The sequence below is a fragment of the Trichosurus vulpecula genome, chromosome 3 (assembly GCF_011100635.1).
Source record: "Trichosurus vulpecula isolate mTriVul1 chromosome 3, mTriVul1.pri, whole genome shotgun sequence".
NCBI lineage: Eukaryota > Metazoa > Chordata > Mammalia > Diprotodontia > Phalangeridae > Trichosurus > Trichosurus vulpecula.
Window position 1 is genome coordinate 206,887,077 of NC_050575.1, and position 18,177 is coordinate 206,905,253.

At 44.3% G+C, this 18,177-nt stretch overlaps 1 protein-coding gene across 1 annotated transcript in view; it reads right to left on the reverse strand.

Moving 5' to 3' along the window:
• SCARA3 (scavenger receptor class A member 3) overlaps positions 1 to 18,177 on the reverse strand; it is a 56,492-nt gene that overhangs the window by 21,142 nt on the left and 17,173 nt on the right. Inside the window, exons 2-4 of the mRNA XM_036752984.1 lie at positions 8,910 to 9,008; positions 7,375 to 7,494; positions 4,730 to 4,828 (exon numbers count right to left, since the gene is read on the reverse strand). Of these exons, the coding sequence (XP_036608879.1) occupies positions 4,730 to 4,828; positions 7,375 to 7,494; positions 8,910 to 9,008 (318 nt within the window). The remainder of the gene's footprint in view (positions 1 to 4,729; positions 4,829 to 7,374; positions 7,495 to 8,909; positions 9,009 to 18,177) is intronic.

Below are 18,177 nucleotides of genomic sequence, written 5' to 3' on the forward strand. Positions count from 1 at the left end.
TAGCTAGGTTGATCCTTACCTTATTTGAAAGCTTTTCAGATTTCCCTTCAGTTGTCTGACTCCCCGCCCTATCTCCATTACTGTGAACATCTATTTTATATTTACGTATCTTTGTGCATGTTGTATCCCTCTAGTGTAGAAGTTCTTAACCTTTTTTTGGGTCTTGGACTTCTGTGACTGTCTTGTGAAGCTTATGGGCCCCTTCTCAGAATAATACTTTTTAATGCATAAAATAAGATGTATTGGATTACAAAGGAAGCCAATATGTTGAAATACAGTTCAAATACTTTAAAAAACAAGATCCCAGACCTTTGGTTAAAAACCTCTACCTTTATGCAAGATCCCTGAAGGCAAGAACTATTTCCTTTTGTCTACATATGCCTAGAACCTAGCACAGTGCCTGGCACACAGTACATGCTCAATAAATGCTTATTAGTTGTTATTGTTTAGTCATTTCAGTCATGTCCAGCTATTTGTGACCCCATTTTGGGTTTTCTTGGCAAAGATACTGGAGTAGCGTGCCATTTCCTTCTCCAGTTCATTTTGCAGATGAAGAAGCTGAGGCAAAGAGGGTTAAGTGACTTACCTACAGTCACATAGCTAATAAGTATCTGAGGTCAGATTTGAACTCACAAAGATGAGTCTTCCTGACTCCAGGCCTGGCACTCTATCCACTGTGCCACCTAGCTGCCTTGCTTATTAGTTGGTTGACAGATTATCTGCGAACATATTATATCCCTCTTTTACTAGAGTCTGGTAGAACATTAGCTCCTTGGATGCAAGGAGTGTCTCACTCTGGTACTTGTATCCCCTTAGCCTAGCACAATGGTGGCATACAGTAGGTATTTAATAAAGGATTGTTGATTGATTTGCTGATTGAATAGAGACTCAGTAGCCTTTGAGAATCTAGGGTCACCTCCTCACCACAATGGGACTAGGAATAAGACTTCGGTGAAGAAGCAAGTATAAAACCTTATATGTGTATAATATTCAAAAATTTTTAGAGTGTTTTCATTTTTGTTATTGGTTCCTCTGATTTTCTTACTAGCTCCTGGAGGCATTCATTATTAACCTCATTTGATAGGTGGAGAACCTTAGACACAGAAAAATTAAATGACTTCACAGGTCTTCTGGAGACACGGTGTAATGAGAACCAGGACTGGAAAATGGCTCTGGAAGAGTATACTTTATAGCAGGGATGGGCCCACATGGCATCCTGGTAAAGCCCCATGGACCCCTTCTCAGAATAAGGTTTGTTTCTAATGTTCATAATTAAAGAAAACGCTAAATTTCAGAAAGAGGTTAGGAAAGTAAAGATGTAATTCTTTTCTCCCATCTAAATTCACAGATCCCTTGAAGGTCTGTGCATCTTAACTTAAAAACCCTTGCTTTATAGAAATGGAACCAAATAGGTAAAGGGTGAGATGTAAGCAGTGACATTGTACAGTTATTCCTTCCATATTGTGGAGGTTAGAAGTGCAGTACCCTCTCAGTCTGGAAAATCTATACATTTTTTTGGCCCTCCCTTCATGCCAGAGAGGAAAGTCTGAATTATTACGGTATTAAAAGATAAAATATGTTGATATCATGCAATACTCTCTATATATTTTCTCCATTTCTGAGTTTCTAAACTTCTTCTGTGTCATCTGCTGGCCTTCATGTGTTATCTGCAGCTTCCACAAAGCTCCCCCAAAATTCCCATTTAATTTCTTATGCTGACCTGCAATATAGCGAAACTATGATGGGGAAAGTCATAATGTGGAAGGGATAACTGTACATCAGAAAGATGTACTTTTGTGAGGAAATCTAGGAACCAGAGAGAAGAGGCACGATGAAGACAGCAGAAAATCACCAGAGACAGACACAGAAACAATATTCCATCAGAATATGACTCATAGACCACTTATACAGAAAAGAAAAATAGATTCATAGTCTGGGAAACAGATCAAAAACATGGCACAAAGGCGTGATATGGCGGTTTTGAGGGGGACTTCAATTTTCCAGACATCTACTGGAAATATCTGTCAAAAGCAGAGCAGCCAATTAATTACTCCTTGTCTTGTTTGAGGGATAATTCCGTCTTTCAAAAGGTAGAGGAACCGCAAGAGGAAATTCTATTCTGAATCTGATTCTCACTGATAAGGAGGAGCTTGATGTGGAGGAGAAATGACAGCAACCCTGGGGGGAAGTAACTGCTTTGTCTTAGAATGATAGAGAAGGGAGTTGTGAAAAATAGATATTCTTAGATCTCGGGAGAGCAGATTTCAAAGGGTTCAAGGAAGTGATGAGTAGGAAGGATTCTATGAACTAAAATTCCATGGGGGAATGTCAGTCCAGAAAGGACAGGAAGCTCTCAAAAATGAAATCCTCACACGGAGAGAAATACTTCAGAGGAAAAGGAGAAACCGTTAAAGAGATCAATGGAGTTTGACAGGTCAACCAAGATCAACCAAGTTAGTCCTTTTAAAGGTTGTGTTGAGATGGAAGCAAGGGCAGGTAATAGAATACAAAATCAATGCAAGTTTTGTAAGAGCAGTGTCTGGGGTGCTGAAGCTCAAACATTCTAAGACTAAGGAAGATGACTAAGATTATCAAAACAGGGTTTTTTTTGGTAACCTCCTGAGGGAAAAAAGAGTGGGGATGATGTTGTTCATGCTTAGTTTTCAAATAGGACCAGTGACATTACCGCGTAATATCTTGACTTGCACATGGATTGGATTTAAGTGAGGCAGAGTTGCACAAAGTCTTCAGCCTGTCCCTTCCAGTCATCTAAGTTCAGTGGCGAGACAAGTCAGGATGACTGTCGACGGCTGGGGAGGTAGTAGATGATACAAACACAAGCAATCGGAACAGTTAGAATGGCCATTCTAATGGAAGAAGAGGGATACAAGGAAGTGTGTATGGGTGGGCGGGGAGGAGGACAGGCATCACACACACAGTAGCTAGGTCTGGAGGTGTCCAGAAGTGAGGTAAAGCCCTGGGACTGGGAAAGATAAGGTGAAAGCCCAATCTATGAGAGCCCAGGGTGCTTCCAGGGGTAGAGTCTGCAGTATGCTGGAGCCAGCTTTGCCAACTCTTAAATTTTCAGGGTGGGCATTTATACCTCAGAAGTAGGAAATCACTATAAACCAGACCTTGATTTATTGTTTGGTTGATTGTCTAGACTCCTGAGAGCATGTTAACAATGAAGATTAAACTTAGAAGTGTGTATGCATGCTTCCCCATCCCCCAATTTGGAGAGCCTGGGACATGTAAATCATTTCTAAGCAAACCCCTGGGCAGAGCCAAAGTTTCTGGTGGGGAGGAGGTGAGGACCAAGGCAGGAATAGAGGAAGCAAGGTTAGAATGGACAGGATGATGCTAACCTACAATGCAGAGGAACCCTGCTCAACTCCTAACACACCTGTTTTTTCTGCCAGAAAGAATGATGGTCTGAATAAGGTATACATTTACACATGCTCCTGAGCTCCATCTCCTGCCCATGGAACATGATGGGCATGTTAGGAGTCACCCTTCCCTCTCCCTCCCCACCCTGGTCTCACCTGACTCCATTTCAGGGATGTATTTGTTCCCAGGTGGCTGCCTCCCTCTCTGAAAGGCAGCAACAATCAGAGAGTAAGGAAACCCTAGAGCTGAAAGGGACTTAGGAGGTTTCAGTGTCTTGCAGCATTAGTTACCTGTTTTTTCCTAATCTTATTTCAAAGGCAGTGTGGTGTAGTGAATAGAGTGCTGTTGTTGGAGTCAGGATAATCTGAATCCCTTTTCAGACACCTAGGAAAAAGGATTTAGAACTGGAAGAAAATTTAGAGGTCATCTCATCTAAACATCCCATTTCTCAGATGGGCCCAGGGAGCTGAAGTGACTTACTCAAGGTCAACCTGATAATAAGTAGTGGAGCTGAGATCCAAACCCAGTCTCTTTAATTTCAGATCCAGCCCTCTCCTCTTTGCACTGTCTGCTGGGCGACCTTAGGTCCTCTCCAGGTACAATGACAACAACGCATCACAGCATTAAGACTGGAGAATCTGGGCTTGAGTCTCACCACGGACACATACTGACAATATTACTTCTCAATGTTCCAGGCAACTCTTAGATTATAAACTGTAACAGGGCTGGTCCATACAGCAGCTACCTCACAGGGATGTTGTATGTATGGCTTCAGTGAAACATCATATGTATGCAAAACACTTTGCTGAGGCAGCTAGATGGTTCAGTGGATAGACCTTTGGGCTTGGAGTCAGGAAGACCTGAGTTCAAATTTGACTTCAGTCACTTGCTAGTTTTGCGACCCTGGGCAAGTCATTTAATTTCTGTATGTCTAGGAGGCAGCTAGATGGCTCAGTGAATAGTGCTGGGTCCGGAGTCAGAAGACCTGAGTTCAAATCCAGCCTACATACTTACTAGCTGTGTGACCCCGAGCAAGTCATTTAACCTCTTTGTTTCAATTCACTAGTCAGGGAAATGGCAAACCACTCCAGTATCTTTGCTGAGAAAACCCCATGGACAGAATCGACGCGCAATGGCTTATGGTGTGTGGAAGAGTCCGACCCAACTGAACAAAGAACTTTGTAGGCCTCAGAGCCCTTTGTAATATCAGCTATTAGTATTTTGCCCAGAATGGCTGATGTGAAACTGTCTAGTCTCCCAGGAGCTATGTGACTTGGGAGCGCAACCCTGGTTCTGTCCTGGATCAGAGAGTAGCCATGAGGAGGGCTATAGATACACTCACCTAGCTCCTGGAGGTTTTCCTGCACAGAGACTATCTTCTTCTCATAGTTTGACTGGGTGATGGTGATGTCTTCTGAGAGAGAATCGACCTTCTTAAACACTGTGGAAGAAACACACGTGAGAACATGAGAGGTGAGGGCTTAGGGGAATTTGAATAAATAAAACAGAATAATTTAGGGGAACATGTAACGGGAGGAAACTGAATTAGGAGCCCTCTGACGGCCCTGCTGGCTCTGAAATGATACGGTGGAGTGCTTCAGAAATGTCTGTTGCTTGACGGGGCACACGGTTAACTGGATGCTAATGAGTAAGTGACTGTAACACAGAATCAGAGCTGGCGATTACGAAGGGACATTTAGCAGTCATCCAATACAGATTTGTACTCTTACAGTTGAGGGAGTTGAGATCTCTCAGGGAATTGGAGTGACTTGTTTTGAATGACAAAGGTAGTGAGTGGTATGGTAGATAGGGCATTGGTCCTGGGGTCAGGGGCAACTTGGTTCAAATCCCGCATCGGACACTTATTTAACCTCTCTGGGGCTCAGTTCTTCATCTGTAAAATGAGGAGACTGGACTCAGTGGTCTCTAAGGTCCTTTAGATCCTATGATAAGTGGGAGAGTGGGGTCTGACTCCCGTGACTCTAAATTCTGTCTTGCTGACTCCTTTTCATCTCTAAATCCATCCTATAACTTTATGATCAGGAAATGATGGAAAGGGACCCCCTTGTTGCCCAGGGATACATTAAAATAATCTGGAATTCCCTGTGATGTGTAACAGAATTGTCTATGAGCCCAGTGGACCATTAACAAATACCTGTCTCCTGAGCAGCAGCCTGGACTGGGGCTGACTGTCGCCACTCAAAGCCAGAATCCCTGGGAAAGGAAGTAGAATCTGGGAGGGAAGAGGACTGACTCTATTTGAGTTTCAGTGGTGATCTGGGGTTGACTTTCACCAGTGAATTTTTTTTTAAAGGCAACTTAAGATAACAGATCTAGACCTAGAAAGGACTTTGGATGTTGTTTTAGTCCAGTGGTGTCCAACTCAAATAGAAATGGATGCCTGCAGGCCCCGTGTTGACTTAGAAAACCACATATTGACATTATCTATGCTGTATTGATTTTTAAAAAAATTTGTTAAACATTTCTCAATTATAATTTAGTCTGGCTCAGGTTGTGATTAATGTGAAAATCAAATACAGTGTGAAAATGAAAAGGGGTAGGATAGGAAATTGATCTGTACTTTCATTGGGGTAGGAAGATCTCAAGCATAGGAGGAAATTTCTGCTCTAGTTAGCATCTTCCCAGCAACAGGAAGATTCAGAGTTGTCTGGGGCCCTAAGAGGTTAAGTAACTTGACCAGGGTCATGTAGCAAGTAGGGATCAGAGGCCTATGAAAGCCTCTCTCTCTCCCAACACTAAGCACAGGCCGTATCTATGTAAAGAGCTTTGAAAACTTCAATGTCTGCTATTTCAGGGGAGGACCAAGCCTGCTTGAACCAGATGTTTTCAGTGTGACTACTACAAATCAGGGCATGATTTGTTGATATTTAGACTAATAAAGTGGTGGAGAAAAAACAACATTATCATGTTGAATATATTTAAAAGTGCAGTTGTTAAATATTTACCAGCATACCCACTGGCTATTATTTTTTTTTGAGGCAATTGGGGTTAAGTGACTTGCCCAGGGTCACACAGTTAGTGAGTATGGGAGGCCAGATTTAAACTCAGATTCTCCTGATTCCAGGACTTGAGGGCCCTCCCCCTATGCACTGTGTTACCTAGCTGCACCAACCCTGTCCCCAGGCTGTCAAACAATGTAGCACAGCCAAAGCACTGGGAGAATTAGCTGAAAACGTTTCCTTCTGCTTGCTACCTTCTGTGACCTCTGTGGTTAGGAAGGGAGCCTCTGGACCTATGCTTACATGTTAAGTAGTGGATTGATTCCAGGCCCAGGCTGTTTCCTTGTCTTAGTCCTCTGAGAGACTCCAGCCCCCGTGGTACGCTCTGTCAGAAGGGCTTGGATTGCCTGAATCTGTCTCTAGACTAGTCAGCTCCCCCTAGTCAGCTACTAGAGAGTTAGGTCATAAGGGACCAGTCTAACACCCCCATTTGACCCCAGAGTGAGGTTCCAAAGTTACTTGCCCAGATTAGTTCTTGGCAAGGATGGGATGAGAACTCAAGTCTCCAGAGTTCTTTGCTCTATGTCATGTGACATGATGACCCCTGGATGTGTGGGTAGATTTTAGAGGGTCCATGAACTTGGATGGGGAAAAGAATACATCTTTATTTCAATATAGTTGGTTTCCTGTGTAATCTGATGTATTTTATTTTATGCTTTTAAAGACATTCTTCTGAGAAGGGACCCATAGGCTTCCCCAGGCTGCCAAATGGGTCCACGATACAAAAAAGATTGAGAACCTCTAATCTATGTCCAAAAGGACACTGAGATTCTCCAGGCTAGAAAGTGGCAGGGATTGGGAACATGGGCCAGAAGACCCTGAGAAGCTTATAGGGGTGAAGTGTACATAGTAGGAAGTTATTAGGGTCCTCTGATCACTCCTTCCTCAGTAGTTTTGGCATGAGGAGAGTCATTCATGCTGGGGGAGGTGGGATGTGCCTCTTGGGGGGAGGGCGGTCTCCACTCACCTAGTGAAGCCAGCACTGCCACAGCCACTAGCAGGAGGGCCAAGAAGAGGTACAGAATTCTCACGGATGTGTGCAGGGACAGGTTCTTCTGACAGCGGCTACAGGTGGGCCCTGCCGGGCCTGTGTGGGAAGAAGGGTAGGACTTACTTAGACTCTAGGTCTGACACTGGGGATAGAGGTCTCCCTCTGTGAACTCAGTCATGACCTCCCTCAGTTGGTGGTTGCTTGTACCAGGGACGAGAGGAGAGCAATCTTCTGCTCTCTTTTCCAGGCTTCTCATCTGTTTTTTCCTGGTTCTAGAGGCATTTGGAATGAGTGGGGTTAACCTTATCAAAGCACCTCCTCTGTTTTTGTGTCTGTCTCCCTTTCTGTGGGTATTTCCATCTGTCGTCTTTGAGCATGTGCAGTATATTTGAAGGGAAACCCTCTATACTATGTCTAAAGAGTGGTGTCATACTCAAATAGAAGCACAGCCAGTAATCTGTATATCAGGATCTCCATGGGCCTCATATTGATTTCAACTGCGTTATCTATATTTTATTGTATTTTATTCATTTTGTTAAATATTCCCAATTATGCTTTGATCTGGTTCAGGCTGTGCTCAGGATGTTTGATGTTTCTGGTCTAGACTAACTTGAGATTCCAAGGAGACTGCTGCCCAACAGAGGCAGGACCCACTCACTAAAGCCTTGGCTAATTGCTTTTAATTGAATCCTGCTGCTGCAGTCGCAAAAGTCAGATCTTCCTTGGCCAGCCCAAACCTCCGGCAGCCTTCTCTAGCCTCACCTCTCTCTAAGATAGCTGAGGGACCAAGTGGAGCTTGGAACTTTGCCAGAGACTGGGGAGACTGAAGGGAGAAATGGGAGAGAGGCTGGTTATGATCAGCCTCAGTGGTGGTGGTGGCCCGGGGAGAGTGCCTAACGTAGGCCAAGTAGAATACAGCGATATAACTTTGTCTCAGGCTCCTGGGTATTTAGGCACAACCTCAAAATCTGTTTCTGGGTCATCTCAGCCTCCAAATAACAGACCCCATCCATACATGTTAAAATAGAAATATTACCCAATGGTAATTTCTTTACCAGATTAAATGGCTGTTCACTGAAGGGCCTGTCATTTTGATGGGGGTGAGGTGAATCAGAAATATCCAAACTAGGGTCCCGTAAGTGAGGTATGTGCATGGTTCTTAATGCCCATTGGGTAGCATGAGGCTCTGGCAGAGGAAGGAGAGGGGCATTGAAACGGAGGAAAGAGGAAAGGAAAGGGGCATTGAAAGGGATAAAAGAGGGGGCACTGAAAGAGAGGAAGTAGGCAAATTGCAAACTTTGGTCTATTTCCAAACTGCTTTATTGATCCTGTGTGGCTGGGGCAATCGGTTCTCCATTCATCACTTCAGTGGGAAGTGAGAGTGGCCAGCACATAACCTCAGCCTCAGCTAGCAACTCAGCCACACTGTCCTCCTGTCGCCTTGCTCTTGTGAGAGTGTGAGGGCCTAGCCATGTGGCTGCCCTGCCCGCCATACTGGGGAGGCCCCTTACCATTCTGGGTGCATGGGAATGCTGCCATTTCCTCCTCTTCTCCAACAGGTTCCTCTTCTGCTACACATAAGGCTTCTCCGTCGCCTCCAGTGGACCTCACTGAGAAGGAGTTGGTGCCTGTCAGGACCCCATAACCTCCCCTCCAACTGCTTCCTCCAACCCTTGACCCTGGTGCCTAAGGATGCTCACTTTTCTCTGAACAGAACAGCGGTCGATCTAAGCAAGAGCTAAGTGCTTGAGGACTTGAGTTACAGGGGATGGGATTTTTATGCAAACTGAACTTATAGGGGCCATTTCCAAGCAAGGAAATGCTTTTGAAGAGATGCAAACATCTGTTTTACCACAAGTACAAAGCTAATGTTCTAAACCTGGGTTCTAGTTCCACCTTCTGCCACTTACTGCCTATATGATTTTAGGGGATACATGGCACCTCTCTTTCCTCAGTTTCCTTATCTGTAAAATAGAGTTAATAATGCCCACAGTGCTGCCTTATGAGGACATAGAATATCAGAATTGGGAGGGAACTTAGAGATTGTTAAATCCATCCTAGGGTCCTGTGAGTGAAGGGCAGGGTTCTTATTACGCAGGTGAGGAAAATGAAGAGCTACAAAGAGAAAGTGGTTTCTCCAAAGAGGGGATTGAAGGGAGAAATGGGAAAGAGGCTGGCTATGATCCTATAGTAATCCTATATTCAAGGTCAAACTAGACTTTAGGTCTTCTGATTCTTAGCCCAGGTTTATCCTGAAGGACTTTTTCAATTTGCTTAAATCCTTCAAACGTTTATTAAATGCTTACTGTGTGCAAGGCACTGTACAAAATGTTGGGGATACAAAATTGGAAAATAATACTGGTCTCTGGCCTCAAGGAGCTTGCCATCTGATAAGGGCTGACAGACACGTGCCCCAAAAGGGGAGTTAGTAGGGGGGAAATTGTATATAAAGTGATTTTAACTATAAAGGCTATCAGAATGTAAGCTGTGGAGGTGTTCTTGCTCTTGCCTCCCATCAAACAGGAGGTAGAAGCCAGGAAGAAGAAAGGTTTCTTTGGCTTAGCTGGAGTCAATGCCCTTCCTTGCCCTTCTCCTAAACAGGACAGGAAGCAGGGCAGAAACCAGCTTCTGGTGGAGAAGGAGGAGCTGGCCTGCTTCTGGGCGTCTATTCTATACCTAGCCCCCGCTGGGATACCTGAACTAGATGCCAAAGCTTCAGAGAAGCAATAGTAATGCCCAATCTGAGCCCCGAGGGGTAACAGAACAGTCTAGAACCAGGGTCAGCTTGGCAATGGCCTTTCTAAAATATGGCTCCCAGGACTGGACATGATTCTTTCTCGGGATGTGTCCAAACTAGGGCAAAGCACAGAAGGACCACCACCTTCCTGGACACTCTGCTTCTGGGAATGCAGTTTAATTAGCATCGTAGTGTCCTCTGTGGTTGTCATATGTAAGTTGGGGTAACGTGTGTGTTGGGGGAAAGGAAGAGTAAAATCTATAGTAATGATAATAAGAGCTAGCATTTATGTAGCACCTATTGTATACTAAGCACTTTACAAATATAATCTCATTTAATCCTCACAACAACCCTGGGAGGTAGGTGCTATTGTTGGCCCCATTTTACAGATGGAGAAGTTCAAGGCAAATAGAGGTTAAGTGACTTGCTGAGGGTCACACAGCGACTAAGTGTCTCAGGCTGATTTTGAACTCGGATCTTTATGGCGCCAGGCCCAGCACTTAATCCACTGCATTCCCTAAGTTGCCTCAAGCTACCTTGTACCCTCTATTTTACAGACGGAGATATTGAGGTGAAATGCCCAGGTTGCCCAGGTTTTGCGCACCTCATCTGAGACCTGATGAGAACAAAGGTCTCCCTCTCCTCTCAAGCTGGCACTTAATCTACTTTATCATACCTCTTCTCTGCAAAGATTGTGCAAATGTAAATTGGAAAGACCGGCCAGTGATGGCTTTAGAACTTGGGACAACATCCATATGGAGGGGTAGCTAGTCAGCTTCTGGAAAGGTCCTCCTCAGAGCATGCGTGAGTGTCCCCTGTTGCTGGTGGTGACAAAACAAGGAAATCTCTTAATTGTCTTCTGAGCTGAACTGAGTGTGCAAACAAAAGGCTAGAAAAATTGAACTCTCCCTCTCCCATTGTTGTTGTTCAGTCTTTTCGGTCCTGTCTGACTCTTTGGTGACCCCATTTGGGGTTTTCTTGGCAAAGATACTGGAGCAGTTTGCCATTTCCTTCTCCAGCTCATTTTATAGAAGAGGAAACTGAGGCAAACAGGGTTAAGTAACTTGCCCAGGGTCATACAGCTAGCAAGTGTCTGAGGTCAGATTTGAACTCAGTTCTTCCTGGCTCCAAGTGCAGTGCTTAATATGTTCCAGGCTCTCTGATAGCTACTTGGAAGACATACAGAAGTAGTGGCAGCCCTGAACTGAAGGAGCTTGTAAGCCACTGGATCCAAAAGGGACTGGTTTCTAAGGGGGAACGAGGAGATGGTGGAAAGAAGGCTAAGCTGCTAAACTCTTACTTTGATTGCATTTTCTCTGTCAAGGAGGATGGCCTTTACACTAGAAAGGTCAGAAAATGATGGCTAATAAGGAAGAGTGTGTGCGTGTGTGCGTGTGTGTGTTTATGTGTGTGCGTATGTGTGTATTTATGTGTGTGTGTGTTTATGTGCGTATGCGTGTGTATGTGTATGTTTATGTGTGTGCATATGTGTGTATTTATGTGTGTGTGTATGTATGGTTTATGTGTGTGTTTATGTGGATGTGTGTATTTGTGTGTGTCTGTTATACAGTATCCAGAGACCAACGCCACCAGCACTTGAGTCTTCACATAATCATAAAATTGCAGCATCTCAGAGCTGGAAGGGAGCTCGGAGGCCCTGTGGTCCAATGGTTAGGAAGCTTTTCATGGCACTGATTCCAAATCAGCCCATCTTCAGATTTTCCTCATGGATACGCCATGTTTCTCTGTTCTGTAAGAAGCTTTTCCCAGTTCTCCCGTTCCTTCCTTCAAAGACTCCCTCTAATTTATCCTGTACGTATCTTATTTATACGTAGCTTTCTGCATGTTGTCTCTCCCATTAGACAGTGAGCTCCTTCAGAGCAGGGATAGGTCCCCCCTTCCCTTTTTTGGGACCTTTCTTTGTATCCCTAGCATTTACCACGGTGCCTGGCACATAGCAGACACTTAAATGCTTGTTGCCTTGACTTTCTATGCATGGTAGGGGAAGAGGGAGGGAAATAAATGGGGTGAATGGATGGACTAAGGCTGATCTTTTTAAACTCATCCAGATAAATTAGCCCTTTCAGCCCTCTGTCCTCACACACCTCTCCCCTCCCTCCCCCGCATCTTCCCATGACTATCTACCTACCTCTTCTTGGTGTAGCAGGCTCAGTAGCCCAGTGGTCCATAGTTAGCCTTCTCAGTCCTCCCCTGAACTTCTTCTTGCAGAGGCTAATGCCCCAGTGGAGGCAGCCCTGAATGTGCTGGGGTCTTTGCTCCAGAATCTGCTCAGACCCACTCTCACAGATGACTGTCCATTCCCCCCACCCCTCACACCCAGACCCAGCCTCTGCCTCTTTGAGTCAGAAGCCTTATATGGGCTCTCCGGGTCCACAAGGACTCTTTCCTTCTACCCCTCAGGGCCTGTTACTCTTATTTGCTGAAGCGGGGCCCTGGCTGTGATTTCCTGTCCGTGTTTCTAATTTCTTTCCCCCTCCTTGGTGTTGTTCCTCTGCCCTCCCTGGTGACGAGGGCTCCACCCAGTTCTGGCTTCTCAGCCAGTTTCATCACTTCAGTGTTTATACCCCTTCCCTGATGTTCTAGGAAGGTTTAAATCAAACGAGACCAAAGTTGACCCTCTTCTGAAGGCACTCTGCTTCCTTGCTTCTTAGCTTCCCTGGCCAATTTGTCACAAGCTGGAGCCAAGTTAGTTATGGAGTGAAAACAGACAAGACCCTACTCTGGGCCTGCCTGAGACTTGGGCCCTTCGAGTGTAAAATGTGAGTGGCGGATACCCACCACCTTTCTCTTAGCCCTCCCCAGGCTAAGAATGTTCACAAGTGGTTGTATTTAACCCTTCCTCTCCCCTTTTCCCTTCACTACCCATTTCCAAGCTCCATAATTCATAGATTCCCTAAAGACATCTCTTCCTAGTCTTCCTTCTTCCTGCCTTCCTGTTCCTCACACCCACACATCATATTCAGAGGCTCTAGAGAGCATCCGTTTACCTAGGTATAGATCATGAGGCCAATTCTCCACACAGTCCTTCCTTAGTGGGAACATAATCTTAAATATCCATCCAGTGCTTTTCACAAGCCAAGAGCTTCAGGATGCATTAGCTAGCTCAGCTCTCGGAGCCCCGGTATTATTGCGCTTGTCCACAGAGTGGATGAAGACACAAGTAAAACCCAAAAAACCTAGGAAACATTTGGGGAAGGACATATAGCAAGCATCTGCTATATGTCTAAGGATCTAAGGGTCTAAGGATGATGGGCTGTAACAGACCCTTAATTTCTCGTTTATATCAGGAAGAGCATTAGTAATGTAGAAAGGAGAATAATGCCTGAACAGCCCACTCCCAGATTTAAGCTTGGGAGCAAGGAAAGATAGCACTTGTTTACAATGCACAGTGATTTGAAGGGGGGTTTAACAGAGTAAGTAGAGGGACATCTTTTTAGCTCCTAAGGACCTTACAGCTTGAAGGATTTGTAATCAAAAGACATAGAACCTAATACCCATTCTACCTCTCACATCTGGGTGGCCTTGGCTTCTCAGGGCCTGAATTTCCTCATCTCCAAAATGAGGGGAAGGGAGTGTGTTGGATTCGAGGACTTTTGAGGTCCCTTCCTTAGGTGATAAAGGTCACTACCTAGTCCAGCAGGTCTTGAAACACTGAATTCATGACCCCCTGAAAGGCCACTCTGCTCCTTTTGTGATCTTGGACAAGTTACTTTACCTCTCTGGGCTTCAGTTTCTTTATCTGTAAAATGAAGGTGCTGGACTAGAGGGCCACTAAAGTCCCTTCCAGCTCTAGACCTAAGACTCCATTAACCCCCCCCCCCCCAGGTTATACCTGCTGCCACTCATGCGCACTCCTCATTGTACACTTTGTTCATCTTCCGTGCAGCAGACATATTCCTATCCCCAAAACACAGCTCTCAGCAGCCCCCAAGGCTTCAGCAGCTTTCATGGTCTTTAGGATTAAGTACAGACTCCTCTGTTTAGCATTTATCTTCACGATCTGGCTCCAGTCTAACTTTTCAGACTGATTTTCAATTTTTTCCCCTTCACACACTCTATACTCCAGATAAACTGCCCTATATACAGCTGCCCAGAGAGAACATTCTATATCCATGGCTTTGCCCAGGCTGTCCCCCATACCTGGAAGTCTCTCCTTCCTCTTCTTCCTCACCTCCTCCTTATGGAGACCGCAGCACCCTTCAAGGCTCTGCTCAAGGACCATCTCCTTCAAGAAACCTTTCCTGGTTCCTCTGATCTTTAATGTCCCCATACATTTTTGCATATATATACATATATGCATACATATGCACATATATAAGGGCAGTGAGGTGGTGCAGTGGATAGAACACTGGGCTTGGAATCAGGAAGACTCATCTCCTCAAGTTCAAATCCAGCCTCAGATACTTATGGGCTGTGTCACTCTGGGTAAGTCACTTAACCCTGTTTGCCTCAGTTTCCTCATCTGTAAAATGAGCTGGAGAAGGAAATGGCAAACTACTGCAGTGTCTTTGCCGAGAAAACTCCAAATGGAGTTGGACATAATTGAAAATGACTGAAAAACAACAAAAATGTATATGCGTGACATAAAACAGAGACATAACTATGTATGTACACTTATACACATGTGTATATACACATATATGTGTGTGTATATACCCCACATGTAATTACCTGGGAGCATGTTGTATCCCAGCAGTAGAACCTAAGCTACTTGAGAGCAGGGATTGTCTCACTTTTATATTTTTATTCCCAATGCCTAGCATAGTACCTGGGATATTGTAGGTGCTTAATGCATGCTTGCTGATGGATTTTAGGCAAATCACTTTATTTCCGTGGGCCTCAATTCCTTCATCTGTAGATAGAGGGGTTGTAAGGCAAAACTTACCAAAAAACCCCAAACCAACAAAAACCAAGTCAGGCTACTCAAAAGTGGGATGGGCTGCTTCAGGAGCCTCCTTTTTACTGAAGGTCTTCAAATAGAGACTGGATGGGACTCGTCAGGTGTATTGTAGAAGAACCTTCTTCAGATGTGGGTTGGACTAGGTGGCTGCTATGATCTGTTTCAGCCCTCATATTCTGTGATTTTGTGGGTTGGTAACCTTTAAATTCCCTTCCAGCTCTGATTTATGATTTTATGACTCTGCCCAGAGTCTCCCCTGTGGGTTTTCAGTTACCACCGCATCTTACAAGAATTCATGCTCGGGTGGTCATGGGAAGTGGGAGTGCTTGTGGGAGAAGGAGATTGTGCCAGTCCTTCAAAGCTTACAGACTCAGAAGATGTTAATGGACATGAAAGTCTTTTAAGAAATATGAGCCGTACAAGCTGTAACTTGATAGTCCTGTGGACCTATGATCTCATTGATTCTGACACCCCCTTCAAAGGGGCAGATCACAACCCATCTGGGCCTGCCCGTCTCATGTGACCGTTGTCCATGTCCTCCCATTAGATCACCAGGGGAGGCCTGCCCAACATGCTGGAAACTTCCTTTTACTCTCTTGGCAAGGTCAACAAGGAGCATTGAGGCTATCCATCTATCCATCCCTCACCCTTGCTTTGGGTACAGCTTATTTTTTAATTCAGTCATTTTATAAGACCTTTTTTACTTTACTAATACTTTGTATTTCCTGATTTGCAAGATGTTGTCACCTGCTCAAATCCATCATGCACCCCTCCACTGTGCCTTGAGTGATTCTCAGAATAATGGTGATTTTTGGCTTTAATCTTTGGTATGCAATCCAGGAAACAAAGGATGCAAGCCATAAGACCTTGCTATCCAAAGGACCCCTTTTCTCCCCTCTCCTTGCTCCCCTAAAAGTATTACTCTCCTGCAGGAATGACTGAAAGACCACTTTTGAGGTATGTTAGAGTAGGCCTTCCTTTGGCTTATCATTTGGACTAGAGGGCCACCAAGATCTCTCAAATATATTTATATTTCAGCTCTCAAAATCTGTGATTCTGTGAATATATTGCATTCTCATTTGGATAAGTCAAAGTGAGCTGGATTGCGGACAAACAACTCTTCAAATGAACATCCCTAATGTACTTGGTGGGAGTGTGTGAATATTTATTTGTAGGGAAGTTTAAGTTATTTCAAAACAAAAGGTATCCATTAAAAACAGAACTTTAAAAAAAATGAACATCCTTGAAGATGTTTGTGGGAGGGACGCGCATATGTATGGGATGAGTTGGTGGCAAGGAGGTAGGGTTAAGGCAGACAGAGAGGAAAGCCACTATTTTTAAATAGCTTGTTAACACTTTTCCCTAAGGTCCTCCTCAGACGTCTCAGTGTGGCATAGAGGTGCGCATAGAGCCTTAAGAAGCTTAAAGACAATGAAAGCAAAGCATAAACTCAGGTAGGTCTGGCAAGTTGCAAAGGCTTGCCCTTCTTTCCTTATGATGGATGGTAGACAGGTGGTCTTGGGCTTAGGCCAACTAAATTCAGAGAGGTTCCTTACATTGGGTGCATGACGATTTTGGGGGTGACAGGTAGCGGGGGAAGACAGAGAGAATAATTGTAAAGTATCTGGCATATAGTAAGTGCTATATAAATGTTAGCTATCATCATTATCATCATCATCTGGGCCGGTAGAATAGGTGCCCCATACTTACACACTGATGGAATAATAACAGATGACATTTCTATGGAATAATTAATAATGGATGACATTTCCTCTTTATAGACACTATCTCATTTGATTCTCAAAATAACTTTAGGAGTTAGGTGCTATCATTATCCCCATTTGAGAGATGAAGAAACTGAGGCTCAGAAAAGTTAAGTGACTTGCCCAGGGTCACCCAGCCAGTGAAAGTCAGAGACAGGGTTTGAATCCGGATTTCCTGACTAAGTCCAGCACTCTGTCCAAGGGACCGTGCTGACGCTGGAGGCCATGCCGCTTGGGGTGTTTCAGGATGACCTCATGTGCAGGTAGGAAGGATACTATTGTCTGACTTCCCATCTAACCCCACCCAAGAAGCCCCACTCCCTCTCATCATGGGTTGTAGGATTACTGAAGCCCTGTTAATGATTCTGTATTATCTCCTCTAAACATTCTTGGCTTTAGATGGAAATTCAACAAAGATTGGTCCATTTTGGATCCGACTCAAGATGCTTTAGTTGGTACAGTTCTAAAAGGACATTGTTATAAAGCTTTGTAAGGACCTCATATGGTGCTATTAATCTTTTCTCTGCAATGGCTGTCTCATTCATCCTTCCTGTCCTCACTGCATCCAGTGTATTCACATCCCCTTCCCATCATTCTCACGTTGTTGCAGCTCAATTCAATAAAGTTCCTACTTTATGAAGTATAAAGGCAAAATTAAAACAGCTGCTGCACCCAAGGAGCTTGCATTCTCCTGGTGGGGGACAGGGAGCAAAATGCACACAGTTAAGCCAAGACAAAATATATATGATGAAAATATTGGCTTACCTCTGTGACTTCCTTTAAGCCCCAGCTAAAATCCCACCTTCTACGGGCAGCCTTCCCCAGCCCACTTAATTCCAATCCCCTTTGTTAATTATTTCCTATTTATCCCCTATATAATTTACTTTGTGTATATTTCTTTGCATGTTGTTTCCCCCCCCATTAGATTGTAAGCTTCTTGAGGCCAAGGACTGTCTCTTCTTGTATCCCTAGCACTTGGTACAGTATTTGGCACATAGTAGGCACTTAATGTTTATTGATTGATTGGGAATGTGGTGAAGAGCAGTCACATGGGGTCAGGGTTTAGGAAAGGTCTCATGTAGAAAGGAGCATTGAGCTGAATTTTTCAGGCAACCAGAGATTCTAAAGAGTTCAAGAGAGAAGGTAGAGCATTCCAGGAATAGAGGACAGCCAGCCCAAGGACACATTGACAGGAGATGGAATGTTGGGAATAGCAAATACACCGATTGGGTAGGAATATAAAGTCTGGACACATGGGCAATGTGGAGTTATTGCATCAAGTTCACGTGAATCTTGCAAAGCACATCAACCTTTGCATCACAAATGATGGAAATCATATTGAAGATGTTATTTGTTAA